The 23,948-nt window shown below is 55.2% G+C and overlaps 10 protein-coding genes across 10 annotated transcripts; 6 read left to right on the forward strand and 4 right to left on the reverse strand.

Annotated features, from left to right (window-relative positions):
- Positions 1-90: 90 nt before the first annotated feature.
- Positions 91-1,160, forward strand: C8Q71DRAFT_748878 (mitochondrial import inner membrane translocase subunit). Its single transcript, XM_047923169.1, has 5 exons — positions 91-177; positions 238-337; positions 392-578; positions 732-854; positions 910-1,160. The coding sequence occupies exons 1-5, from the start codon at positions 146-148 to the stop codon at positions 939-941; spliced, it is 474 nt and encodes a 157-aa protein (XP_047781052.1). The 5' UTR covers positions 91-145; the 3' UTR covers positions 942-1,160.
- Positions 1,161-1,248: 88 nt separating this feature from the next.
- On the forward strand, positions 1,249-3,686 carry C8Q71DRAFT_748879 (uncharacterized protein). Its single transcript, XM_047923170.1, has 5 exons — positions 1,249-1,688; positions 1,745-1,886; positions 1,942-2,788; positions 2,838-3,314; positions 3,370-3,686. The coding sequence occupies exons 1-5, from the start codon at positions 1,316-1,318 to the stop codon at positions 3,526-3,528; spliced, it is 1,998 nt and encodes a 665-aa protein (XP_047781053.1). The 5' UTR covers positions 1,249-1,315; the 3' UTR covers positions 3,529-3,686.
- Positions 3,687-3,771: 85 nt separating this feature from the next.
- C8Q71DRAFT_748880 (uncharacterized protein) lies at positions 3,772-5,194 on the reverse strand. The gene is made up of 6 exons (XM_047923171.1): positions 4,904-5,194; positions 4,699-4,853; positions 4,533-4,641; positions 4,447-4,476; positions 4,320-4,394; positions 3,772-4,269 (listed from the first exon to the last, which is right to left on the reverse strand). The coding sequence occupies exons 1-6, from the start codon at positions 5,054-5,056 to the stop codon at positions 3,964-3,966; spliced, it is 828 nt and encodes a 275-aa protein (XP_047781054.1). The 5' UTR covers positions 5,057-5,194; the 3' UTR covers positions 3,772-3,963.
- Positions 5,195-5,330: 136 nt separating this feature from the next.
- C8Q71DRAFT_505859 (ribonuclease E inhibitor RraA/Dimethylmenaquinone methyltransferase) lies at positions 5,331-6,535 on the forward strand. The gene is made up of 2 exons (XM_047919012.1): positions 5,331-5,720; positions 5,829-6,535. The coding sequence occupies exons 1-2, from the start codon at positions 5,453-5,455 to the stop codon at positions 6,260-6,262; spliced, it is 702 nt and encodes a 233-aa protein (XP_047781055.1). The 5' UTR covers positions 5,331-5,452; the 3' UTR covers positions 6,263-6,535.
- A 256-nt stretch (positions 6,536-6,791) lies between these two features.
- On the reverse strand, positions 6,792-8,141 carry C8Q71DRAFT_748888 (uncharacterized protein). Its single transcript, XM_047923172.1, has 2 exons — positions 7,503-8,141; positions 6,792-7,447 (listed from the first exon to the last, which is right to left on the reverse strand). Exons 1-2 carry the CDS (start codon positions 7,651-7,653, stop codon positions 7,131-7,133), a joined length of 468 nt encoding a protein of 155 aa, XP_047781056.1. The 5' UTR covers positions 7,654-8,141; the 3' UTR covers positions 6,792-7,130.
- A 391-nt stretch (positions 8,142-8,532) lies between these two features.
- C8Q71DRAFT_505713 (glutamate-cysteine ligase catalytic subunit) lies at positions 8,533-11,899 on the reverse strand. Its single transcript, XM_047919011.1, has 14 exons — positions 11,361-11,899; positions 11,178-11,302; positions 11,005-11,124; positions 10,777-10,953; positions 10,576-10,715; positions 10,366-10,520; positions 10,200-10,316; positions 9,998-10,145; positions 9,815-9,927; positions 9,559-9,756; positions 9,196-9,492; positions 9,013-9,133; positions 8,837-8,957; positions 8,533-8,774 (listed from the first exon to the last, which is right to left on the reverse strand). The coding sequence occupies exons 1-14, from the start codon at positions 11,508-11,510 to the stop codon at positions 8,720-8,722; spliced, it is 2,037 nt and encodes a 678-aa protein (XP_047781057.1). The 5' UTR covers positions 11,511-11,899; the 3' UTR covers positions 8,533-8,719.
- Positions 11,835-14,219, reverse strand: C8Q71DRAFT_505697 (APG6-domain-containing protein). The gene is made up of 7 exons (XM_047919010.1): positions 13,992-14,219; positions 13,855-13,936; positions 13,020-13,804; positions 12,761-12,968; positions 12,622-12,710; positions 12,356-12,568; positions 11,835-12,297 (listed from the first exon to the last, which is right to left on the reverse strand). Exons 2-7 carry the CDS (start codon positions 13,891-13,893, stop codon positions 12,159-12,161), a joined length of 1,473 nt encoding a protein of 490 aa, XP_047781058.1. The 5' UTR covers positions 13,894-13,936; positions 13,992-14,219; the 3' UTR covers positions 11,835-12,158.
- Positions 14,220-14,900: 681 nt separating this feature from the next.
- On the forward strand, positions 14,901-17,361 carry C8Q71DRAFT_505915 (uncharacterized protein). The gene is made up of 2 exons (XM_047919013.1): positions 14,901-15,171; positions 15,223-17,361. Exon 2 carries the CDS (start codon positions 15,230-15,232, stop codon positions 17,201-17,203), a length of 1,974 nt encoding a protein of 657 aa, XP_047781059.1. The 5' UTR covers positions 14,901-15,171; positions 15,223-15,229; the 3' UTR covers positions 17,204-17,361.
- Positions 17,362-18,138: 777 nt separating this feature from the next.
- On the forward strand, positions 18,139-20,265 carry C8Q71DRAFT_703974 (general amidase; the record flags this gene model as incomplete). Its single annotated transcript, XM_047920354.1, has 9 exons — positions 18,139-18,408; positions 18,471-18,630; positions 18,681-18,793; positions 18,848-18,990; positions 19,045-19,418; positions 19,478-19,524; positions 19,576-19,877; positions 19,928-20,070; positions 20,132-20,265. 9 exons carry the CDS (start codon positions 18,139-18,141, stop codon positions 20,263-20,265), a joined length of 1,686 nt encoding a protein of 561 aa, XP_047781060.1.
- Positions 20,266-20,587: 322 nt separating this feature from the next.
- C8Q71DRAFT_748907 (DNA/RNA polymerase) lies at positions 20,588-23,890 on the forward strand. The gene is made up of 16 exons (XM_047923173.1): positions 20,588-20,822; positions 20,874-20,943; positions 21,001-21,088; positions 21,145-21,173; positions 21,230-21,349; positions 21,407-21,476; positions 21,534-21,681; positions 21,752-21,869; positions 21,925-21,936; positions 21,987-22,001; positions 22,057-22,191; positions 22,324-22,475; positions 22,532-22,671; positions 22,732-22,793; positions 22,850-22,969; positions 23,021-23,890. The coding sequence occupies exons 1-16, from the start codon at positions 20,719-20,721 to the stop codon at positions 23,753-23,755; spliced, it is 2,118 nt and encodes a 705-aa protein (XP_047781061.1). The 5' UTR covers positions 20,588-20,718; the 3' UTR covers positions 23,756-23,890.
- The last annotated feature ends 58 nt before the right edge of the window (positions 23,891-23,948 follow it).

Below are 23,948 nucleotides of genomic sequence, written 5' to 3' on the forward strand. Positions count from 1 at the left end.
CGTCTTGACCATCACATGCAGCGCGTCCGCACGTGACGTACATGCCCGGCCAATCCCTGGCCGTCGAAATTTCTCAGCCACAGCCCGCTTGCTGCAGCGCCCTCGTCACTGTCATCAGCAGCGACCACATACACAAAAAGACGGCATGGCCCACGCAGATCACACCCGCGACCCTTGGTGAGTTTTTGGTGTTCTATGCTACCGCTCTAGTGTATTGAGCTACATGCCACCTCATAGCCCATGGGTTATCCTCTCCGACTTCGGTAGCGCCTTTGCGATGGGTGCTGTAGGAGGCACCATCTGGCATGGGATCAAGGGTGCACGGAACTCACCAAGGGTATGTGCTGGGCTATACATCTTAGCATTGGTGATTGACTTTATCCCTGCCTAGGGTGACCGTCTCGTCGGCGCGATGTCTGTCATCAAGGCGCGGGCCCCTGTAACGGGAGGCAACTTCGGTGTATGGGGTGGCATGTTCTCGACATTCGACTGCGCCGTGAAGGGTTGGCGGCAAAAGGAGGATATGTGGAATGCGATCATCTCTGGCTTCCTGACGGGTGGATGTCTTGCTGCACGGAGTACGTACATCCTTTCGTTATTGTCTCAGCTACTGGACCCAGGAGGCGCCGTCCTATCGTCCTTGACAAGATGCTCTGCTCTGCCCTTCTCGGTCTGCCCCAGTGGATTTGACGATAATGATTGAATGAATGCTAATGGTGATCGTCGTGCAGGTGGGCCGCGCTCAGCATTGAGCTCAGCCGTTGCGTGCGGCATCCTTCTCAGTGTCTTTGAGGGTGTCGGTGTCCTTGTATCTCGGGTCTTCAACGAAGGCACAAGACCACAACTTCCTCCACGTGAGTGTCGGATACATCATAGCTGTTGATCATCCCTGACGCAATACTGTTGCAGTACCGGACACTATGCAAGCACAGCCATCATGACTTTCTGGACCCTAGATGTACACTCTGTCTTTCTGTCTTACGTTTTCTCTGTTTAATCACTGCTCATCTCATTGTACCATACCCCATACATGCACATCGCGTTTGATGGGTCTCGGGTATGGTCGACATCTGCTACCTTATTGCTTTATGGAAGTAGCGAGTGTCACGATTCACTCTGTAAGTGGTCAAGACTAGCTATCAACAACAGTATAAGCGGGACTCCAAAAGAGCGAATGAGCAAGTGAAACGAGGAATTAGGCCATTGTGTCGGACTCGCACTCAGAGATGTACGGGCGCGCGAGGTGGCGGACAACACCAGACGCGTGCTCGACGCGTCTCGCGCGCTCCGAGAGGCAGGATGCCTCTCGTTCTCAATGCCGGCGGTCTTCACGACCTGTAGCTCATGCTCGCTCCGCATAGCTCGCGCACACGCCTGTGGCACCTTGCGTACTGGCTGGAAATCCCCGGGCCATGGTAGCGTGAAACGCTGTACAAGCAGTCAAAGGGCTGCATCTTCTGCGGCAGCCACAGCTCTCAAACCCAAGTCTGCTGCAAATGATGCTGGACATCGGGTTATGACTGTCCTGCATAAAGCGAGGAAGTTGGTACCGCATGTGCTTCCTCGGAAAGTGCACGCGCCGTCGGAGATGAGTTCGTTGGAGTTCTGGGAGCGTACACTGGGCAGAACGTATGACGACCTCTGTCCTACACTGGAATCCAAGCAGGCCGACAGGATCCGTATCGCTGGTGCGTCGTAATCGATGCTCATTGACATTTTATCAGGGTTCACTGAAAGTTTATAGTGTTCGGATGTGACGAATTCTCGGGGGCACGAGACTTGGTCGCTGCGATACTTGAAGAGCCCTTTGCGTCTGAAGTGCAAAGAAAAGCTGTTCACTCTCGATGGGGAGCTCAGTCGGGATCGAAGGGTCCCGTCGTAATTGAGTAGGTTATGTTGGATCCCAACAATGCTGTGGCTAAACACTTCGTCTCAACGCAGATACTCGACGGATTCGAATGGCGACTCTGCCCTACAGCTACGGTCTGCATGGCTGCTACAGTTCAGTGCCCCTGTAAAGCTGCTGGAATTTGACAGCTCCTCGTCGAAATCAGCTGGCAGCCTACCCTCCTCCGAAATTCTACTCACTGCTGATATTCCTGTCATTGTCTGCAACCCCGCATCCACTCCGCTGCATACCGTATTATCCGCCGCCTCAGAGGCAGCCTTGCCTCTCACCCATCCGAACGCAGTCCTAGTGCTGACATCAACGTCTGGCGACGAGAGGCTTGTCGAACGTCTGCGAGCGGCATTCGGCCATGACCTCACGATCCTCTTCGTGGACCCGGCTCGTGCTTTGCAGGGCCTTCGGGCACTCAGCTCATCACCGTCGTCCCCCTCTGCCGTGCAGCGATACCAGGACGACTTCGCCGGCTCCAACGTTCCAAAGCTCACCCAGGCAATCTCGCAGACGATTCCTCAATTGGGGTCGCCGGCAAAGGCCATCGAGGTGGTGCATGCAGAGACGGCCCGGGCAGTCACCCAGGACGCTCTGTCCGCATGCAATGCGGAGCTGGGTCGTGCTCAAGACGAGGTCAATGTGGTATGCGACGGCATCAGCTCGTTGCGGGCCCGGATGGAGGAGATCAGGGTACGGACGCCAAGAGAGGTGCTCGGAGGCACAGAGGGTGGAAACGAGGTCCAGCGTGCGGTAGACCAGTCAAGGAAAGATGTCAAGACGGTCCTCGACAGATTGACGTGGTGGAAGCTACTGTGGAAGGTAGACGATGTGGGAGACACCGTTACGGATGCTGTGAACAGGGCGTGGTGCAGGGACCTCGAGTATAGGGTAGGTGTGCTCCTTGCTCGCATTGCACTAGAACTCACAAGTGTCATAGCTCGTTTTCCATGCAGGCCGACTGGCGTTCCTCCAACGCTCTTTTGTGGACTCCGCTTCTGCATTCACCGCATCCTTTAAGTCCTCGTCCGCTTTCCACTCCCCCGTCCTCCAAAACCAACTCTCACAGATCTCCTTATCCCCAACCTTCCCTATGGACACCGCCGCCTTCCTCCAGCCGCTCTATACCCGGCGACAGCAGCTCCGCTACCCCACCGGCCGCTTGCAAAGCACTGCTCAGCGTGTGCTCATCGGCATGAGCGGCAGCGTCTTCGGGGGCGCGAGCGTCGCATGGGCGGGATGGGCTGGACAGTTGGGCATCATAGATATGGCGATGCAGGCGGAGACCGTAATTGGCGTGGGCATGCTCGGTGCTGTCGCTGGTGTCCGGTGGGCTGTGGGGCGCTTCGAGCGGGCGAAGAGGAAGTGGCTGCAGGATTATGACAGAGTGGGTGAGGGATTGGAGAGGGACCTAAGGGTGGGTGATCTTGTGTTGCGTCCTGTTGGCTTGATTGGGCTGACTCAGTTTGCAGGCAACACTCGACCAGACTGTCAACGAACGCGTGCTTGTTGTTTCGGACAAGGCTTGTGACGGGCTGGAGCAGGCGGTGTCGAAGCGTACAGACGAGATTGCGGAGCTCAAAGAGGCTGTAGACGTTCTCGAGGATGAGCTTAGTCGGACATACCAATAAAAACCTTGTCGAGCTAGGCACACAGATAGGACTAGAATGCAGTCGTCATCAAGACACTCCTTCGAGCAGTTGAGTGAACGCTGCAGAGGACGGTACCGTTAAGTTACCTCCCGGGCATGCGACGCGACGGGGGAAGGAAGAAAGATGACACGACGAAGAGAAGTAGATACACTTACGGGGCGTCTCGTTTGCCTGAACAATGATTTTCATGCCTACATAGAGCGTCGCCCTCAGCGAGACGAACGGGAACAAACAAACAAGTTACCCCCTGTGTGGACCGGAGTACTGCGTCTATATGATACTATCACAGACGTCCACGTTGATAATTGAGATGCACTGCGTTAATTTACGATAGAGCTACAACAATCTCTTGTACAACGATCGTTCATCCATAAGATGTACACGAAGCAAGTCCTCGCTGCGTTTTCCCGCAGCCTACGATGGCTCTTCTGATCCGGTCACCACGATTTTGGGCGCTGCCCCTGGACTGGTGGGCTTCGCGGTCTGCGGAACCTCGTCGTCGGTGTCGTCGCCGATGCCAAAGAGCTCCTCACCCTCGTCCCAGACATTGTCCAGACGAACCTTGCCGACGTCAGTCCTGGCTGTGCTCCCGGACTTGGACGCGTTGCGCGAGGCGCCTGACTGGAAGTGGCTGGGAAGCAAGGGGGTTGCGCTGATCTCGATGTCGTCGTCCTCTTCCTGGTCCGGATCGAGTTGGAGAGGCTGGTAGAGGCGGGATATCTGTACGGAGCTTAGGTGGACACAACGTTTGTAGTACTGAGGTAGCATACCTCTCGTCTGTGACGGTAGTAACGTTCGAGATGATATGCAACGTACAGTCCAAGGCTAGAACCGAGAAGGTTTGCCTGGCAATAATTCGTCAAGAGTCTCAGCTAGCACAATGGGCGTTGAACTCACTGCAATGTCGCCTATGTGGAACTCCTGATGCTAGAGTAACCAGATACAATGGGTATACAGGAACTCACGCCACGAGTACCACGTACCGGAAGTAATGACTGCACGAATTCACTGACGATCCCACCAAGAAAGAAGCAGGTGACACCGGTGAATATCAACGGCGCACTACGCCAGAACCAGATTCGGCGAGCATCTCTGCGTGGTGATGTCATTACACGGTGTTCACAGACAGTAGTAGGGTTGAATACATACTCCTCGACATCAAAAATGAAGTAGAAGACACCCGTTGCCAAGCATAGGCAGAAGAAATGAAGCAGCCTGGCGTTGATCGGCAAGCCATGTGAGGCATTCGCGAAGCCGAGAAATGCGAGTATGAGCATTATGACTGCGGTAAAGACGAGGAACCACTGGATGTGCAGTTTGAGAGCAGTGCAGCGGAGGCTGATCGGAAACATACCGGTCGCAAGCGTATGGGCATGTCATACTTGGGAATAACAACGCGATGTGAACGCATCATAGCCTTGTTCGCCTTGCGAACATATTTCTTGGATGTCCGCCACGCATTTGACCATGGCGCGTCGGAAGAATCAGAACCAAGAGTAACTGGCATGCAAGCAGATGATCCCGCTGCCTAGGACAGCCCAGTTGTTGTGTGTGTTGCGGGTGTTGTGCGGAGAGACGGTAGGTCGCTGGCAAGCCGACGCTGGTCCGCAGCCCGCTCGGCGGTGTGAGGCAAGTCCGAGGTCACTGCACACTCAATGGCCCGAGCTGACCGGGACTGCCGACGCTTATCAGAAACAATGACTGTGGGAATATTTTGTATACTGAGATCATTATGCGATACTTACAAGCCACTTATCGCATCAGTAACGCTCGCACAATGACGCTTCGACTCGTCAAGCCACCTGCAGGTCCGCTGCTGCGACGTCCATCGCCGTTCAATGTCCACTGCTCCTCGCACATAATTCACAAGTTTCTCTTGACTACGATAGCCAAAGCACGTACAATGCCGTCCTCATCCTCTCCCAGCTTGGCAGACTTCTCTACCTGCGAGCTGTCTGACGCGCTCGTCAAGATCGGTCTGCCCCACGGGGGCTTCATACCTGATATGAACATGTTTTCACCACATTCTGGCGCGTCAAACATGCGGATATGTGGACCAGCATACACTGTGCAGATGGTCCCAGCTTCCGACAAGTCGAGCCCCCGCCCTCCTGCTCACTTCGTCGATACCGCACCTCAAGGCTCCGTGATTGTCATCGATGCACCACCTCGTTCAGTAGCTTTCCTTCATCTCTGTATTGCTTGGTGCTCACTGGTGTCTATGCTGGTGTTGACGCGATATGCGTCTGTGCTTTGACCATGGTGCCATCGTCGCTCAGAAACGAAGAACGCTGTCTGGGGAGGACTCATGACGGCCGGTGCCCAAGCACGAGGTGCCGTTGGTGTGGTCATCTCAGGCCGCTGCAGGGATCTAGCCGAGCACCGTAGTGCCGGTTTTCCAGTATTCGCCAGAGGCCATTCCACCCTCGGACAATCACCCTTCACGCGCCCCTCTGCGGTGAATGTGCCTCTCACCATCCAACCCCAGTTCTCTTCGGATGCGTTCAAGGTTACATTCGAGGCGGTGCACGTCGAGCCGGGAGACTACGTGGTGGCAGACGAAGACGGAGTCGTGTGCGTTCCCGTTGGTCTGGTTGACAGAGTGTTGGAGCTGGCAGCTAAGGGTAGAGAGATCGATGCTCGGTGCATGACCGACATTGTGGCAGGGTCGGGTGTTCAGGAAGCCTTCAAGAGACATAGGGGCAAGTTGTGAGTCTTGTGTCATGTAGAATGTGTGTATGTACGATTGGGAAGATACCACTACCAAGCTAACGTTCATACCACTTGTGGAGGTGAAGCACTATGATGAATGCGGCGCCCAGCCAGAACAATAATGGCTGCACATCGGCTTGCCTCGGTTCAACTGGCGATGAACCTGTGAGCTACTGCCTCTTGGTTTGCGTATGGGATAGTGCAATACGCACCCTCAAGTTCATTGCCATCGAAACGTTCCCGTCCATGCCAACTTAGGCTCGTGACCAGCCGTTCTTTCGAACTCCGCAAGCTCGTTCGCAGAACGGCTGGTACAATTGGGCGCCCTTTTGGGGGGGTCCCATATATGGTAAGTTGTGACTTGGGACTTAGAGAAATCGCGTGCATCTCACCCTGGGACACAGTGGGTGCACTGCCTAGCATCGGGTAGCTCGACTCTCGACGTAAAACAGCACTATATTGAATGTCTCTGAGCTTGCTTTGTTACATCCTACATATGCCTGACCAATGGAACACCCCGGTACAACACGCGAGGAGCCATACCATCTACGGCAACCGCCATAAGTTGGGTGTCCGCGAGGGACTCGAACGATCCCCAGAAGGACTTGTACGACGCTCCGCCTGACACGCTAGCGAACTGACCTTGAGCAGACTCGGAGCGTATGTTCGCGCTTGATGCCGAGCCGATGGAATGGAGCTCGGCGGTCCGGGTGCATTGCGTGTCGTCGCGAGCACGTTTCGCTGGTCGCGCAGCGGCTGGGCCCGCCTGTGAGTGTTCCTCGTCTGATACAGCTGGCCGTTTGCCACCGGTGGATCGATGAGAGTCGCGGGAACCACTGGCATGTGGAACGTCGACTCGGATGTCGGACTCAGGTGGCAGTGTGCCTTGGTGGGAGAGACGGAGACCGGTGACAGTAGGGACGTGGGTGCTTCGACTGGAACAGTGTTGGACGTTTGCGAGGTGAGTGCTTGGGCCTGAGCCATGGGCGATGTTTGCGGAGGAGGTGCCTCGAGCTGGGCCGTGGGCGACGGTTGGGCCACGACGCTTGCCGGCTATTATGGTATGCAACGGAGACAAGCAGGCCACGTACTATGCGCTTGGTCTTCGCTGCTCGCGCGGTGACCCCGGGGCGCGTTTGATTGAGTATTTTGAGGTGGCATGTGTCACAGCATGCTCCCGTGGTGGCTGTGTATGCGTGAGCTGAGACTCGGAATCACCAAAGCGAGAAGGCGGTACTCACCTGTGAATGGGCTCTCAAATACATCTGCCCAGACACCTCGGCAGCAACTGGTACTCTGCACAAAGGTCAGGATCCTCTCCTCGAAACACACACCGTCAAACCTCACATGCGAGATCTGGGAGTTTCGACGGTCGCTTGCCGAGGACCGCATCTACGGGACTCGGCTGGGACGTACTATTATTGACAGCGACAAAGACTCGGATGTTGTCCCAAACATTGTCGCGGCCGGTTTCTTGCAGCTTGCGGGCTCGCTGAGCAAGCACAACAACTTGAAGATGATGATTCGGCCCAGGAAGTGCTGCAGGAGAACCGTGACATCACCTCTTGTCAGCGTCGCTATGTACTCTGGGCCCAGCACGCGATCAGGTCACCGCACCGCCCGACACTGCACAAGACCGCCGGAGCGAACGGACGGGATCCACATCGGAGCCATCAAACGCTGACGCAGTCAATACAACGGCAGGTCACGCAACGGAAGAAATGGCTCCTTCGCAGGGGCTATCCGATGACGACTACTAGTCGGATAGAAAAGAGACGGCGGGAGACTGGAGTCGGGAGAATTGGCTCAATGAGCATGAGCAGTTGTAAGAGGGATCAGGATGATGTGAATACATACCTTGGTTGAGGCTGCTTACGGCCACCGAGACTCGCAACTGCAACACATTGACCACCGCCCTCTATAGTGGCGAGCGCAATGCGCGCGATTTCTCTAAGTGTCGTTTCTCACGGGGTACCAAATGCGGCAGCGCGTTAGGGACCCCCCAAAACGCCTTCCAATTGTCCCAGTCGTTAGAGAGGTGCTCGCCCATTCAAACTCCGCCAAAGCGAGCACGTGCTCTCTAACGTGACTGGTTTACGAGTCTAATGCCAACTAGTATCTACTCATCATAATGTAACACGTGCACCGAACCGCGGACCTTGTAAGAGCTTGTAAGTCGCGGTGCATATGCCAGGGGCGAGGATAGTATACAAGCACCCTCTCAACTTCATATCATATGTTCAAAAACAAGCTATCTTTGTCTCCGAGCTACTGTGTATTCCTTACGAGTTCCTTACGAGTTCCAAGGTGCCACGCTACAGTCCCATTTTCATTACGACCCACTAAATGCAAAACATTACGACAGACAATGATACAGACAAAGCTACAGTGTTCACCCCCTCTATGCGATTCGTACACCTGAATGCAAGGGATACAATGTGTTGATCTTTCGGACCCTCTACCTCTTGGCACCCTGAGGAAGGAAGTCGGGAGTGTGTCTCACGCCCCGTTCTCTGTAGCCATCGCGTGCGATGTTCAGTGTCAGTAATCTCGAAGGGTTTAGAACACCGCTCACATCTCGTCAACGGCAACCAAGAGGTCATAGTTGATCTCCTGGCTGACCGCCGAGTCAAACTTGTACGCTGGGTGAGTACGGACGAATTCTCGGATCCAGGTTGCCGCGGTCTTGAGCGTTCCTATCATCGTGGCTCATCATGCGCAGCCAGCATACAAATCGCTATCGGCACATACCATCTGTCCTCCGCTTGATCAAGTCGAGGTAGCGCTCCAACTTCACGCGCTCCTCTTCCTCCATGTCTAGCGTGTCAAGATACGCATAGACAAGACCGAACAGACCTGGGAAGGCATCGGCCTGCACGCCCAAAGACGCCTCGTTACTAGAGACCGACCGCGGATAATACCCACGCTGCTCACCTTCCCGAACATAATCTCTTGCAGCGACATCTCCTCGTATTCATCCTCTACCGGCTTCGCGTGCACACCGTTCGCAGGACGCGGCACTGAGGGCCAGCAGTTCCTCAGCTTCTTCTCCTTCCTGGGAGTCCCGTCCACCGGGGACGTCGCGGGCGAGCTTGCGCCCGAGCTGGAACACGACGAGCACCGGCTCTCAGGCCGCGACGGTCCACCCGGCGGGAACACGTCCTTGCGGAAGTAGAACTTCTGCGTGTGTAGGGCGTCGCGCTTCTGCGCGCGGGCCATGTTCTCGTCGACCTTTCACACACAACATCAAATTATGCTCGGCCTATCAGAGCCGTCAAATTTGTAAGGAAGACGTACCTTGGAGATGGGAAGGTACAGGTTGAGGTTGAAGGCGAGGATCGCGCGAGAGAGCAGGACGACGAAGATCGAGAAGGCGGCGTTCTCGAAGTCGGTCATTTGAACCTCCATTGAGCGGAACTCCACGCGCCAGCCGATGGGCGAGTTGACCGGGGGAGGTTTGAAACGGACTGTTTGCCAATTCGTCGATTGTATGTTCTGGTAACATATAGCGTGGTTAGGGTTGATTTTATCCTGAGTACAAGACCTACCGCACCTCGAAATGGTCGTTGCTATTCTCGTCATCCTGGTCGATTGTCTCGGAGAAGATGACAATGGGATCGCGGATGAACAGGTGGGAGATATGTCTTGCGAGGATACTATCGATACCTTCGGCAACCGACAGCTGTCAGTTCTTCTCACACAGTCATATAGAAGATAGCGAGGTGAGGGCACCTACCATGCTTCTGCAGGCGGTCGAAGATAGCCTGGTCATACGGGGCGTCGATGTCGTTATACTCTGGCCTGTGCATCCAATGATCGGAGAGGTACAGGCTCACGCTGCTGTAGCGTGACTTGGGGATCCGGAAGCGGTTCTCTTTGAGAGGCTTCGGGACCGTTAAAGATCGGCGGACCTGCAATGCATGACTCGGCGTGCGTACCTTCACCCCACGCTCCTCTTCCGTGCGATCGTCAACGCAAGCCGATATGACGTCCCACCGGCAGTCAACGTCCGCTATGTAGCCACGAAATAGAGGGCTTGCCGCTGTCAATGCCAACTAATGACGATTATTGATAATGGAAACTCAAGATGGTCAAATGGCCTACCATGAGCGGCGCAACAGGTACTAGCGCGTCGTATAGCCGTCTCGCTTCGTTGACATTGCAGGACTGGAAGGTGATCTGCAAGCAGCAGCACCCCATGCCGAAGCCCATAGCATCCATGTAGATGTGGTCATTCAGCGCGGCTCCCCGCTTCGCCTCTGGGCACAGCTTCTCTCACTAAAAATGACACAGAGAAGTGGACTGCCACCATACCAGGATCCTCCGCGTATATGTTCCGCTGCCATGGAATGGTCGGGTCCACAAATGGGCGCGGTGTACGCGAGTCGATATAGAGCGGGAGGTTTATTGCGACCTTCGAGCCGCGTCGCCGCCGAATATTTGCCGTTAGCGTCCTGCAACAGTTGAGAAAGACTCAACGCTAGAAAGCGGTACCAAGCACGAGACACTACCGACGGGAAACGTGCATGAGGATTTGTGATCTCCTCTGGAAGGAACAAACTGTGGCTGGACTTCGCGTCGGCAGGATCAAAGTAAGGGTCCGTGAACACGCCAGGGACACCAAGGCGTGGGAAGGACGTCAAGGTGTATGGGATCTCGTCCTGTTTGAGGTACCTGCGAGCCAACTGCCGACTAGAGGCGAGAGGTAAGGAACAAAATCTCGGATTCTGCGTCCCGACGTACCGCCATCGCATGTCATCCTCGACGGACAGGATGTCAGACAGACTTCCTGAGTAGGGCGATCCAGGAGTGGACTCGAGCATGAAGCGGCCATACTCCGGGTGGAAGGTTGGCACGGAAGCACTAAGTCTGCGGATTTCATGTATGTCAACGGAGCGGATGAGAATAGCACTCACGACTCTCCGCGAGCAGAGGCAATGTCGCTGGTGATTGCGGCGAGCTTTGCGAGGATTTCTGTTTGCCGCAAGGAGAGCCTCGCGTTCTTTCCTTCATTGTCGAAGGAGACGACCAGATATTCGATCTATGCGAACAAAAATATTCACGGCCGCGTACACTAGTCGCAGACATGCCAAACTCACTTCGTCTCCCCACAGCAGCTCGTCCCCGCACCTGTCCTTCAGACGATCCCAGATGCTGAGGAATTGTGTGATCCCGTGGGTCCGAACGTGATCGGCGTAGCGTTTGGCGTCATCCCACGCGAGAGGGGTGCCGAGGGAGAGGAGACCCATTGCGGGCGAGAAGGAGAGGGCGCGGGGCGGACAGAAGGGGAAGCTGGAGGGCGGCCAACGATAGAGTGTGCGTTATGAATGTCGAGCCCAGTTATACACCCGGGGAGGATGATGACAAAGGCAGGCAGATTGACCAATGCGCTCGCCTGGGCATTTCCCCTCGATCGGATATGCACCGGAACACCGGACGCGCGCGCCCCAGATGCGAATCTTAGCCCCGTCTTCCCACCAACGCCGTCTTTCGTTGCCAGCTTCCTTGGCGTCGAGCATGGCACCCGCAGGCGGCAGAGGTCGTGCAGCGTCGCGGAGCAGGGTTGCGAAGAATCCGATCGTAGCACAGATTGGCTACACGAGAAGCGAGATGAGTGCGCGTGCGCGCGCGGCATTCTCGGTATTCCAGCGAACGACGTTTCTATTACATACAAGTCCGTATCGAGCCGCGATCTAGTATACTTACAGACTTCCATATAACTCGACCGCAATGAGTCGGAGTGTACAAGGGCCCTCCAGATTGGACGACCGGCATCTCGCCATCGGCACCGCAAGGGCACACGAACGCGCACACACTGACGTCGTCCGTTGCGGAGATGCTGAGCGATCAGTCGAAACGCCCAGCGGTACATGAGCAAAGGGCAGTCAACAAGCCGTTCAGCCGTTGGCGCCGTTCGTGGTCCACTTGAGCAGTATCTTCAGAGCCAACAGAACATGTCGCAGAGCACGCGTCCATGCTTCTTCCTGACTGAACTGCAGCTTGACAGAAGCTTCGCCAATCTTGTCCTTCACGATCCTAGGCGTACACATTGGTCAGTCAGCATCCGAATGACGCGAAGCTGCGTAATACGTACTGATGAGGAAACTCGACTTGTTGATCCTGCGACTTGACATAGTCAATCAATTGCTTCAAACAGTCCAGGAAAGCGACCATCGCAAAGTCAAACCGGCGATTGTGCAACAGACGACCGAGATGTAGGTCGCCAGATCCGTATAGCTCGTAGATGGCTTTGTCTCCTGTTGTCCTCTCTATGCGGGAGAACGATCCCATGGGGATCAGGCGATAGCTATACAGATGACGTTGAGCGATCGCCAAGGTCAACGGACTCGGGTCACATACTTCTCAAATGCAAAATCGAGCTTCCGAGCAATCGTATATAGCAACAGCAGAGTTTGACCCCATGCTGCATTGATCTCCGCCCATTCGACCTGGTGAGGAATTTAGCGCCACACCTCACAGAGCAACGGCATGCGCTTACAGGAACGCCCGGTACCCTGCCTAACCGCAGACCATTGATTGTGCCAAAGACCCCTTCATGGCCTATGCAGAACGCATCATTGTAGACATTGGTGCGTTCAAGCTTCTCCAGGGTCGCGGAATCCGCTGCATACGCCGCACGGAGCGCCGCAAGTTGTGATGCTTGCTCTGCGGATTTCAATAGATGTGCGTTGTGCACACGCCAGAACCTGCACACAAGCATCAGGTAGGGGATCAGCGTGACTAGCTCATAAGCTTACTCAGCCTCCTCCTCTTCCAAAGCCTTCTCTTCGAGCTCAAGCGCCCTAAGTTCTTCAGCCAGCTGCTCGCGTTCTCGCTCGGCCTCCCGCAGCTTCTCAATGGCGAGCTTCTCCTCATCCTTCAGCTTTGAGATCTTCACCTCAGCCTCCTCCTTGCTCATGCCGTCTCCTTCACGCTCTCGCTCCCTCCTCACGTCTTTCTCGAACGCGATATAACCATCTCGTTCCTTCTTTGTCTCCTCTAGCTGACGCGTGAGGGTAGTCAACAGGATGTTCGTGCACTCCGCGCACAGAGGATGGTCGAGGTCCGTCCGGCTCGACAGCAGATTGAACAGCCGGAGTGTGGACCGCAGATGGTGAGAAAGCGGCGAGGGGTTCGGATGGTTGACCTCCTCGGGTGCCGGCTCATTTGCAGGGGGTGCTTGAGGAGTCTGGCTGGTCCTCGACCGTGGATAAGACAGTCTCTTCGCCGGAGATGGAGCACTCGTGGGAAGGGGCGAGGGAATATTGCGGACGACGCTGTCTTGCAGTAGCACAAAGGACTCATTGGGGTGCAGCGGCGCGCGTGGCGGCTGTCGTCTCTGCGCGCGAGGTGACGGAGAGGAGGGGGACCCAGGACGGCTCTGCGCTGCATGCTGCCATGCTGCCTTGACGGATGCTGGAGCCGGGAGCTGGGCGAGCTTCTCGGGATCTGCTGTGTGGCGGCTGTACGATGGTGGGCTGGGTGATGACGCGACTACCATGTCATATGCAGAAGGCGTGATGTTGACCAGCGACTCATCGAGCTGAGGATGATCAGTGATGTGGAACCCCTTCCTCTGAATAGTATACTCACTTGAAGCGGTTGCTTGCACTGTTGGCACACGAAGTTCATGATGTACAGGACGTAACGCGGATATGTCTCGCTCTTATCCGACCTACAAATTCTGTGATCGTTAGTAAGTAAGGACACAGAAGACTTGAGTGACGCACACCAAAGTGCTATAGAAGCCCGGGGGCCGGAAGACCGCGTAGTACAAGGGCGATGATTTGGCCGCGTATCCGCCGTCTATGAGGTGTATTATTCCCCAGCTGATTGGTCAGAGATCGCAAGCAAGCTGAGGTGCAAGAGAGCGTGCAAATATGGACAGCAGAGTATCTAGGAGCAAGTAGAGGACTGGGCGAGAGGCTTAAGGCTTGGATCTACGTCCGAGTCGATCGCGCCGCCGCCTCGCGGACTCGGAGTCGCGCAATGTTTATGGCACGTGATGGAGAGGCCTGAGAGGATTGCCTGGAAAGGAAGGTCCTGTAGAAACGTTGCGTGCTGAGCGCTGAGCGCTGATGACCACACACAACGACCACGGCGATCACGACTGCTCTGCTATGGAGCTACAAAGCGAGGCTGACTGACCATGAAAGCAGATTGGACTCGGGTTGGCCCATCAACCTGAACCTTACCCTTGCGAGACATTCGCTGGAAGGGACAGTTGATTATGAGTCGTCAGGCAAACATCGCCAGGTGTGCGCAGCAATGACTCGGATGTCTAACAATCATTAGCACCTGTTTAACCCAAGGAGCCCCGATCAACCAAGAATAGCCTAGTAAATATGGAAGACGAGTGCCCTTGACCACAGTCCGCACGAGACATTGGATACCCTCAGCCCGTATACCGACTTCCTCGTGCACGACGCGTGCGACGGTGGTCCAAGGCGACTTGCAACCGGCTCGGCGATGCACCTTCCCGCGCCCCTCTACGTCACGTTGTAAGCAACCCAAGTATCCTTTCTGAGCGCTCCGCTGATCTCGCAGCTTCTTGTGGGTCGTTCGAGGTGTATGTCGGACGAACTCGCCGTTATCCACTTCAAAGAAGCACCCACGCGGCCCACGAGATCCCGCCCTCGGTGAGATTCGTGCTGATACTGTTTCATTAAGGCCTATCGAGCCGCGCGATGTCTGTCCGGTGAGGGATGCGCGGTCCTTGTCTTGCTCAACGTGCGGCAGTGAAGCATCCTCATGGGCTACGTCAGACAGAAATGAAAACACGTTTGGCGGGAGGTCCTGGCTGCGCTCATACGCACTCCAGGTTCCCGACCAATAAAAGGGGTCTTGTGCTCCCCGGAAGCGAGCCAGTTTCGACGAGCTCTTTCGCAAAAGCGCACTGTTCCGCGCGAGGTAAGCAGTTTCTTTGTCTTGAGCCCTAACACTCTCTTATGCAAAGGGCAGTGACCAAATGGCGACGCGGGTCTTCGCCTTCATCATCGGTGTCGACAAGTACAAGTCGGGGCGCATATGGAACCTCGAGTCCTGCGTCGACGACGCGAAGAGCATCAAGCATTGGCTCACTCGCGACCTCCACGTCCCGCGAGACCAGATTTGCCTCCTCCTCGACTCTGATGCTACGAAGCGTAGGATCGAAGAGAAGTTCACGGGTCATCTCATCAATAACCCAGCCATCGAGCCGGGAGACGCTATTCTCATCTACTTCGCAGGCCATGGCAGCCGGGTGCGCTCTCCTGCTGGCTGGTACCAGCATGGCCTTGGCGAGGTGGAGGTCCTGTGCCCCTATGACCATGACACTCGCGCAGCGGAGGGTCGCGTTGCGGGGATATCAGATCGCTCGCTACACGCCATGATCGAGGACCTCTGTCGCACTAAGGGCGACAATATCACGCTCATGCTCGATACCTGCTTCTCCCCTCTTCGCTCCTATGAAGGAGCTGGCCCGAAACACGTTCGCTACACCGCCACTGTCAAGGCATCTCCGAACGATCTCCTTTCTGGGCTTTGGCGCAGCGCGACCAAGCAGCCAGGCCAGAAGAACGCCAGTCGCGGCTTCACTGGTTCCAGCTACGCTAGCCACGTCGTCTTGGCGGCATGTGGCTCCGGATGGTTCGCGTGTGAAGGCAAATCTGGGGGCAACTTCACCCATGCCCTCATGACTCTGAAGGAGCGCGTCGCCTTGCACAAGCTCACTTATGACGATCTAAATACCGAGATCTCGACTCTCATGGTCGATCACCAGAGCGCGGTCTCGTTGGGCAGGCACACCGATCGCATCCTCTTCGACGGCATACCCTTCGTGCCCGACGGGCGTTACATCTCCATCGACGTCTACGACGACGAGAAGGTGCGCGTCGAGGCTGGCGCGATTCATGGGATCATGGAGGGTACCGAGTTCAGCATCCACCACCATAACCATCGTGGCTCTCTGAACCCGACTCTGGCGCTTTACTCCGCTGTCGAAGTCTTTCCCACCTGGTGTCTCGCGCGGTGCAAGTCATCTGCCAAATCAGCTCTGGCAGTACGCCACGGGTGGGCGCGCATCACGCGCTGGAACAACCGCACACCCTTCCGCGTCCATATCCGCAAATCCCTCTTCTCCCTTTGTCGACGCTTCCGCCTGCGTCATCTCATCCCATCTGACGCAGAACAAGCAGTGACTAAGGCTGGCTTGAACATGCTGCGCGTGAAAACTGCCTACCAGGCAGACGTGTCCGTCCAGCTTCGCAAGCGGGAGCTCGTCCTGGAGAGGCATGACCCCGTCATCGCTTCGAACGCTCGTCGCGTCATCCGGCTTCCGAGTCGGCGAACCAGTGGCGACGTCAAGATCGTGGATGATGCTGCGCGGTTCCATTTGCACCTTCATCGCAAGAACCCAGAGAACCCGCTGCTCGATCTTGTAGCCATGGAGCTGTACAGACTGGACGCGTCCACCTGGAAGCGCACTAGCTGCAACATGATCGTCGACGGAACAGCTGAGCTCGAAGACGACGAGAAGAGCTCGATCTACGCCGTCGTCTTGCACAACTACTCCGACTATGACCTCTGGCCGTACCTCGCCTACATGGACGCTAGCGGCTACGGCATCAACATGGTCTATCACCCCAATCCGTCGGCCTCGAAAGACCCTCCTCTTCGCAAGAACTCGTTCATGGTCATCGGCGAGACGGAGTCAGAGGCTCTTTCGTTCTCCCTCGCAGGAGGAGCAGACGTCGGCGCGGGCTTCCTCAAGCTGTTCGTGTCAACCACGTTCACGCCCATGAGGTTCATCGAGCAAGGTTCGCTCGCTGCGGTACCTTCCAACACACCACGCGGGGCTGGCCGCCCGCCCTTCAGCTCCAACCCTGACGCCGGCACTGCGGAGGTGTGGGATTCTATCGTCGCATGTGTCACCGTCGTCCGGAAGGTCGACAAGGATTGTTGACTAGGCCTTCTCTTCTCGATCCACCAGAAGGATCATCCCAGTAACTACAACTTATATGCGGCGAGGCAGGCTTCCCGCAGCCTGGCTGTAAGTATACAATGCGGCGAGATGGCGCCCTCAATTCAATAAGCCGCTGTATCATTATGCGTCCTTCCCTATGTATGATATATTATATAATTGTCGCTCGCAATGAAGAGGAAGTTGAACTTTGAACACGGACAAGTCTGCCATAGATGTTTATAGCCAAACTTTGAAGCGAACCGTATTTAGTAGGTCGACTGCCTTCGATGACCACCGTGGGACTATCTGCCCGATGCCTGTATGCCACAAATAGACGCAAATAACGCGGTGAATAAATGCGTGAAATTTTGCTTTGCTTTCGCTTGTCTGACGTCGACGCGAACATCCCCAACAGCCTCGAGGGTTGGTGGAGGCACTTGGTGAGTGTCCTTGATTACTATCTCCTCATCTGCAACGACGAGTGTTGTATTTCAACCCAACTGGCACCTCTTAGTCGACTCGCTGCACCTCAGGGTTCTGCCCTGAGGTGTATCGCTGACATGAATGGCTTTCTGAGCACCCCTTTCGCGTATCTACTCGCTTATACACTCCCTTTCTCACAAGACCTCTTACAGACTCCAACTGGACCTCAGCTTCAGGTCTCCTCGGCCCGACGGACGTCCGCCGATGCCACAGCTCTCAGCGATAAGGCGATGCCATTTGCACCCCGGTCTCGTGCTCTTTGTAGAGCCTCTAGGAGTAGATACGGCCTCGACGTGTGGGACTGTATTATATTTGCCTATCGATCCACTGCCAGTGTCCAACTGGGTCTGCATCGTGTCTACATATAATGACTTCGTCCACAAGCTGCTTCGCCTGTGAAGTCCCACCAATCAACGCCCCACCTTGTCCCAACCCAGCCTCCTACATTCGAAATGACCCAACGCTGGCGAGACTTGGTGACCGATAAGCGGCGACGTCAGCAGGAGTCCATTCCAAAGGAATGGTTCATCTCCGTTCCACCGGACACGGTACTTGATGTCACCGCCATCCCAGAGCAATGTGGTCTGTTCACGGCCAAGGAGCTTGAGATTACCAACACGGTGGACGTCGGCGTGTTGTTGAACAAGCTCGCTACCGCCGAGTGGTCGGCGGTGGAAGTGACTACCGCCTTCTACAAACGGGCGATCGTCGCGCACCAACTTGTAAGCAATATGAGGCTGCATGCATTTCTGTTCCTAGCCCCGCTCATTGCACGGGTCTGCAGGTCAATTGCCTGACAGAGATCTTTGTGGAACGCGCGTTGGCTCGTGCCAAGGAGCTCGATGAGCATCTCAAGGCCACGGGCAAGGTTGTTGGCCCGCTGCACGGACTTCCTATCTCGCTAAAGGATCAGCTATGCATCAAGGGCTTGGAAACCACGATGGGTAGGCTGGCACTGAACGTGCTAAGAGCGACGCACTTATCAGCAATGCAGGTTATGCGTCGTGGATTGGCAAATATGCCGACAAGAACGCTACGCTCGTGGACATTCTGTATGATTGCGGGGCGGTTCCGTTCGTGCGGACCAACATTCCTCAGACCCTGATGGTACGCATGGTCTACCCTGGTCTGACGCCTCTAGTAACGTCAAGACGTTTACAGTGGGGGGAAACCTACAATCTGGTCTTCGGTCGAACTGTAAACCCTGCTAATCGGAGTCTGAGTTGTGGTGGCTCATCTGGTGGTGAAGGCGCCCTCATTCACTTGAAGGGCAGTCCGCTGGGCGTCGGTTCAGACATCGGAGGGTATGTGCCGCTGTGATATACATTGCGTCGATGACTGAGTAACGTTCGTTCCAGCTCGATCCGCATTCCCGCACTCTTCAATGGTTTGTACAGCTTGCGGCCATCATACGGGCGTGTGCCATACGAAGGCGCCGTCAACTCGATGGTTGGCCAAGACTCCATCCCATCTGTCCTCGGCCCACTATCCAATAGCCTGAGCGGTGTGAAGGCATTCATGCAAGCGGTGATAAGCCAGAGCCCGTGGACGAAGGACCCGCTTTGTGTCAGGAAAAAGTGGGATGATGAGGCGTATGCCCTATCCGAACATGGAGGTGGCTCGACGCTCTGCTTCGCTATCATGTGGAACGATGGCATTGTGGTGCCCCATCCGCCAATCATCAGGGCGCTAGAGATGACAAGAGAGGCGTTACGCGCAGCTGGTCACAAAGGTTGGTATGGTTCTGGTATGGTTGATATGTAGTCCAGCGCGTAGCTAAACAGCTCACAGTCATCGATTGGCAACCAATTAAGTACCTCGAGCTGGGAAATGCTATTGTGAGTCATCGCGAAGCTCTTTCACTGTGGCACTGTCCTCACAATGATCAGTCTGCCATATGGAAGGCAGGCGCGGGCGAAGATTTCCACGTTACTACTACAGAGACTGGCGAACCGGTCATATCTACAATGAATATTGTCGAAGGTGTTGAACCAGACTCTTCCATACGACCCGCTCCGACGGGGATATCCGCGTATGCATTGTGGCAGGTCCAGAAAGCTAGGGCGGAGCTCCGGAAGGAGTATCTGGACCACTGGCAGAAGACGGTCGAGGTCACAGGCACTGGTCGACCCGTAGATGCAATCATCTCACCAGGCACTCCCTTCGTGGCCCCTCCGCATGGCAGGAACAAGTGAAGAGGTCTGCAGGTCGCTGCGATTCATATGCTGACGATCAATATAGCTATACCAACTACACCAAGGTCCTGAATGCGTTGGACTACCCTGCTGCCACGTTCCCGGTGACGAGAGTCGACGTCAGCTTGGATGCGAAGAAGCCTGCCCATCAATTCCTCAGCGAGACCGATGAAGCAATGTACAGTTGGTGTAAGCACATCTCGCTCAAAACATTGCATAAAACCCGATCTGATTGCTGGCGCAAATTCAGATGAACCTACTCTCGTCCAGAATGCACCTGTGGCGTTGCAGCTTATCGGGCGTACACTGGAGGAGGAGGCAGTGATTGCAATGACTGAGGTCGTGGATGCGGCGCTGAAGGCAAAGGCAAAGGTGGCATTGTGAGCTCGACTCATGTCGAGGAATTAATGGAAAGTCCCGTGTATCAGTCTGTATCATTAGGTTCTAGGTTTCGACGACCTCGACGCGGGATCCAAAATTCGAGTGCATATCCCGCCTTTCCGCGGCTGTATCCTGCATGTGTTCAGCTATCTGTATGCTATGGGCCATAGTATGGGACGCTTGCCGCCTGTTTCAAGTATTTCAACAGCGAAGAACTCCCTTGCGCCTCGACGTGAGACTGCATGGCGTGAAGGGCTTGACGCGTGTGAGCAGGACACGGTCACACCACCGCGAACGCGCGCCGGGTCCGAGCCGTGTATGTACTGTCATAAACGCCCATGATCCCGGGACTCGACCTCTCGCTACTCCCCTCTATCCTCCGTTCTTGACGTCCCCTTCCATGTCCAGTGGTGCTATTTCCTCCTGTAGTCTCTTTCGGCGTGCACAACCATCACTATGAAGGCCCCTGGTTCAGACTCGGGTCCGAATGCTCCGGAGCCATCGCAGCAAACCGATAGCCTCCTCAGACGTCTTGCTGGGCCATCCGTCAATAAAGCAGGGCAAGTCATTGTTAGGTTTGGGCGATACCTCTGTATTGAGCTATTCAACAGACTCGCCAAGGACCAGTCGGAGATCAATCGCATTATAGCAGAGGCCTCCAAGGGATCGAAGTTCTACGAGGTGAGTGCTCGAATTATCAGGATGGGGGTCGTGAGGTCGATGTCCCAACCTGTGCAGAATGAGAAACGCAAGGACAAGGAACTCACGGAGCGCATAAGTCGAATATTGAGACATCGCGATGAGGTCGTGAAAGGCGTTGATCTACGTGCGTATGTATTGTCCCTTAGTCGCGCACGAGGATGAACATACGTGCAACAACAGGTAGCGTGGAGCAATCGGTGGACCATCTTGTGTGTTCTTCCCTTGGCCAGGACTGCTCGTCGGACTGAAGCTTTGCCTTCTGCAGCTGGTCAAGCTGGAAGCGCAACGGGACCTCACCCAGATCATCGTCCACGTAGACATGGATGCATTCTACGCAAACGTGGAGTTACTTGATAATCCAAGTCTCAAAGGCAAACCCTTCGCTGTAAGTGGTACGCAGCCTTGATCCGTTTCCCACCACATAGTCGGCTTCACCTCTCAGGTAGGCAAAGGTGTCCTGACGACTGCCTCGTATGAGGCACGGAAGTTTGGTGCGCGGTCGGGCATGTCCGGTGCGTCTCCCCATGCAGTTGCATCGCACCTGACGAGGCCCACCTATGAACTTCCAGCCTTCATCGCCAAGAAACTATGTCCCGAGCTGATCCTCGTGGAGACACACTTCGATCGGTATATGGAGATGTCGAAGCGTGTTATGGACGTCTTCATGCGGTACGATCCCACTATGTGTGCGGCTGGTTGCGATGAAGGCTATCTGAAGTGAGTTATTTCCTAGCCTTGGTCCGCATACCCTGAGACCTATGTGCCTGCCTTTACCGTTCTGCTGCAGCATAACTGCATACTGCGAGGAGCATCAATTGGACGAGGAGGAATGCGTGCAGGAGATGAGAGAAACGGTGCATCGGGAGACAAACTTGACTGTCAGCGCAGGCATCGCTCCGAACAAGGTAAGACACGCTCTGCACGCCCCTCGCCGACCGTATCTGACCGTCTCTCACTTAGATGCTCGCCAAGGTGACTCCACATTTCTAACTTGGCAGGATCATCGCCTGACACGCGAACAGATTTGCTCGGACAAGGTTCTTTGCTCCGCTTCTCTGAATGAAAGTGAGGTGACACCGCGTGCCGCGACAGAACAAGCCGAATGGCCAGTTTAAGCTTGAGTTCAATTCTCGTGCGATCAAGGCTTTCATGCGCGACCTGTCCATCCGGAAAGTACCGGGGGTGGGCCGAGTCAACGAACGGCTCCTGGAATCCATGGGCGTCGAGGTGAGATTGCCCTATGCCATACTTCCTGCGCACCCCGTGTACCCGTTGTGCGTGGGTGGAGAGCGCATGTAGCCGGGGTATGGCGTGTGGACGATACTGTTCACTGACGTCTCGTCGTTCTACCTCATTTAGACATGTGGAGACATCTATATGCATCGTGCAGTACTGTCGTTGATGGACAAGCAATTCGGTCTACACTTCCTGCTGCAGGCCTACCTCGGCATTGCCTCGAACGTCGTCCAGCCCGGCACGCGGGAAGAACGCAAGAGCATCGGTGCTGAGCGGTAAGCTACCCGCATACTGAATGAAGTGGCACTCATCATCGCTTGTCCGCTCTCAGTACATTCACATCTATCAGTGACAAGGACAAGATATTCCAGAAACTCGAAGAAGTCGCGGCTGAGCTGGAAAGTGATATGACCAACGGAGGATGGACGGGGAAGACGGTCACACTGAAATACAAACTCGACACGTACCAAGGTACGCTCGTGAATCTTGATACACACAGAGGTTGTGTGTCATGAATCTGATATCCGTTAGTCTTCACGCGTGCGAAGTCGTTCGATCGATGGGTTTCGACCAAGAAAGAAGACTTGTTTGCAGTCAGTGATCCATTGCTTTCACCTTTCAGTCTGCTGACATCGCAGCATATCAACAGATAGGGAAAGAACTCTTAGTGCCCGAACTTCCACTGACGCTGCGGCTGATTGGACTGCGGGTGACGAAGCTGAAGGACCTGAAGGCCGAGGCGGAGAAGAAGGCAGCTGGGATCATGAAGGTATGGATCTGCTCGTATCTAGGAAGAAATCAAATGAACATCCCTTCGCAGTTCTTCGGCGCGGCTGACGGTGGCGGATCCCCCACGAAGAAGCGGAATATCGCTACCAAGGAGCATATGAACGCAGAACAATTGACAGAGCTCAAACACGCTTTCGAAGATGCGATGCCTGGATATCACGAAGAAGTCGAGGCAGAAGACGAAGCTGAAGAAAAGCACGACATGCCCCTTGATGTTTATCATGTTCTGGACAATGTGACAGTGGATGATGCGAGTTCTGTGGGTCGTGGTCCTCGACCAGGCGGGCGCCTTGACCATCGTCTCAGACCACCCAACTCGGCACCTGCCCCGACGCCTTCACAATCATCCTCCAAGCCAACTCCCTCTGGACCCACGAACGTTCGTTCTTTTCGAGCATCCTCTACTGGCCCTTCAGCGTCCGTTCGCAATTCGCCTGGCCATCGATCGCGTTCTCCCTCACGTCAAGCTCGCTCAACTGCATCAGAATTCAGCACGCAAACATGCCCAATTTGCGCCAAGACTATGGTTACGGATAACCACGGGCTCAACGCACACGTCGACTTCTGTCTGAGCAAGGAGGCTATTCAGGAAGCTCAGGCCGCCTCTTCCAGCGCTGCGACCATGCACCATGCTGGTGAGGTTGGTTCTTCCAAAGGCTTCAAGCCAAGGAGTATATCAGACCTTCATGTTGGATCTAGCAAGAAGCGTGGACCAAACTCTTCCAGTAGTGCGGAGGGATCGGTTAGAAGGAAGCGGAGAAAGTGACTGAGGTTCTGTTGTTTAGGTCCGGGTTTGAGGTAACTTATTCCTTTCACGGGTCACCCTATGTTGTATTCTATGTACTGTAATTGTGGCAGTTGTCGACGCCTCAGTAAACTTCGTAGACGTGTTTGCTTCCTGTATGGCCGGCGCGTGCATCACACGCGCCCACGTGATCGACGCGCACAAGTTGAACTCT

Source organism: Rhodofomes roseus (genome assembly GCF_022264815.1).
Source record: "Rhodofomes roseus strain CIRM-BRFM 1785 chromosome Unknown C8Q71scaffold_6, whole genome shotgun sequence".
NCBI lineage: Eukaryota > Fungi > Basidiomycota > Agaricomycetes > Polyporales > Fomitopsidaceae > Rhodofomes > Rhodofomes roseus.

Bases quoted from the DNA above. Each gene is read 5' to 3' on its own strand.
- C8Q71DRAFT_748888 (XM_047923172.1), bottom strand. From the start codon at position 7,653: ATGCGGTCCTCGGCAAGCGACCGTCGAAACTCCCAGATCTCGCATGTG. The intron at 7,448-7,502 runs GTGAGTACCGCC...ACGCATACACAG, and splicing joins ATTTGAGAGCCCATTCACAG to CCACCACGGGAGCATGCTGT.
- C8Q71DRAFT_748907 (XM_047923173.1), top strand. From the start codon at position 20,719: ATGAAGGCCCCTGGTTCAGACTCGGGTCCGAATGCTCCGGAGCCATCG. The intron at 21,477-21,533 runs GTGCGTCTCCCC...ATGAACTTCCAG, and splicing joins TGCGCGGTCGGGCATGTCCG to CCTTCATCGCCAAGAAACTA. The intron at 22,192-22,323 runs GTGAGATTGCCC...TACCTCATTTAG, and splicing joins TGGAATCCATGGGCGTCGAG to ACATGTGGAGACATCTATAT.
- C8Q71DRAFT_748880 (XM_047923171.1), bottom strand. From the start codon at position 5,056: ATGCCAGTTACTCTTGGTTCTGATTCTTCCGACGCGCCATGGTCAAAT. The intron at 4,477-4,532 runs GTACGTGGTACT...TGGTTACTCTAG, and splicing joins TCGTGCAGTCATTACTTCCG to CATCAGGAGTTCCACATAGG. The intron at 4,395-4,446 runs GTGAGTTCAACG...AATTATTGCCAG, and splicing joins TCCACATAGGCGACATTGCA to GCAAACCTTCTCGGTTCTAG.
- C8Q71DRAFT_748879 (XM_047923170.1), top strand. From the start codon at position 1,316: ATGCCGGCGGTCTTCACGACCTGTAGCTCATGCTCGCTCCGCATAGCT. The intron at 1,887-1,941 runs GTAGGTTATGTT...GTCTCAACGCAG, and splicing joins AAGGGTCCCGTCGTAATTGA to ATACTCGACGGATTCGAATG. The intron at 2,789-2,837 runs GTAGGTGTGCTC...CAAGTGTCATAG, and splicing joins GCAGGGACCTCGAGTATAGG to CTCGTTTTCCATGCAGGCCG.
- C8Q71DRAFT_505713 (XM_047919011.1), bottom strand. From the start codon at position 11,510: ATGGGTCTCCTCTCCCTCGGCACCCCTCTCGCGTGGGATGACGCCAAA. The intron at 10,521-10,575 runs GTATGGTGGCAG...AGCTGTGCCCAG, and splicing joins CATATACGCGGAGGATCCTG to AGGCGAAGCGGGGAGCCGCG. The intron at 8,775-8,836 runs GTGAGCGGTGTT...CGATGGCTACAG, and splicing joins TTGGTTGCCGTTGACGAGAT to AGAACGGGGCGTGAGACACA.
- C8Q71DRAFT_505915 (XM_047919013.1), top strand. From the start codon at position 15,230: ATGGCGACGCGGGTCTTCGCCTTCATCATCGGTGTCGACAAGTACAAG.
- C8Q71DRAFT_505859 (XM_047919012.1), top strand. From the start codon at position 5,453: ATGCCGTCCTCATCCTCTCCCAGCTTGGCAGACTTCTCTACCTGCGAG. The intron at 5,721-5,828 runs GTTCAGTAGCTT...ATCGTCGCTCAG, and splicing joins TGTCATCGATGCACCACCTC to AAACGAAGAACGCTGTCTGG.
- C8Q71DRAFT_505697 (XM_047919010.1), bottom strand. From the start codon at position 13,893: ATGAACTTCGTGTGCCAACAGTGCAAGCAACCGCTTCAA. The intron at 13,805-13,854 runs GTGAGTATACTA...GATCATCCTCAG, and splicing joins AGTGCAAGCAACCGCTTCAA to CTCGATGAGTCGCTGGTCAA. The intron at 12,569-12,621 runs GTATGTGACCCG...TCATCTGTATAG, and splicing joins CTCGATTTTGCATTTGAGAA to CTATCGCCTGATCCCCATGG.
- C8Q71DRAFT_748878 (XM_047923169.1), top strand. From the start codon at position 146: ATGGCCCACGCAGATCACACCCGCGACCCTTG. The intron at 579-731 runs GTACGTACATCC...ATCGTCGTGCAG, and splicing joins TGGATGTCTTGCTGCACGGA to GTGGGCCGCGCTCAGCATTG. The intron at 855-909 runs GTGAGTGTCGGA...ATACTGTTGCAG, and splicing joins AAGACCACAACTTCCTCCAC to TACCGGACACTATGCAAGCA.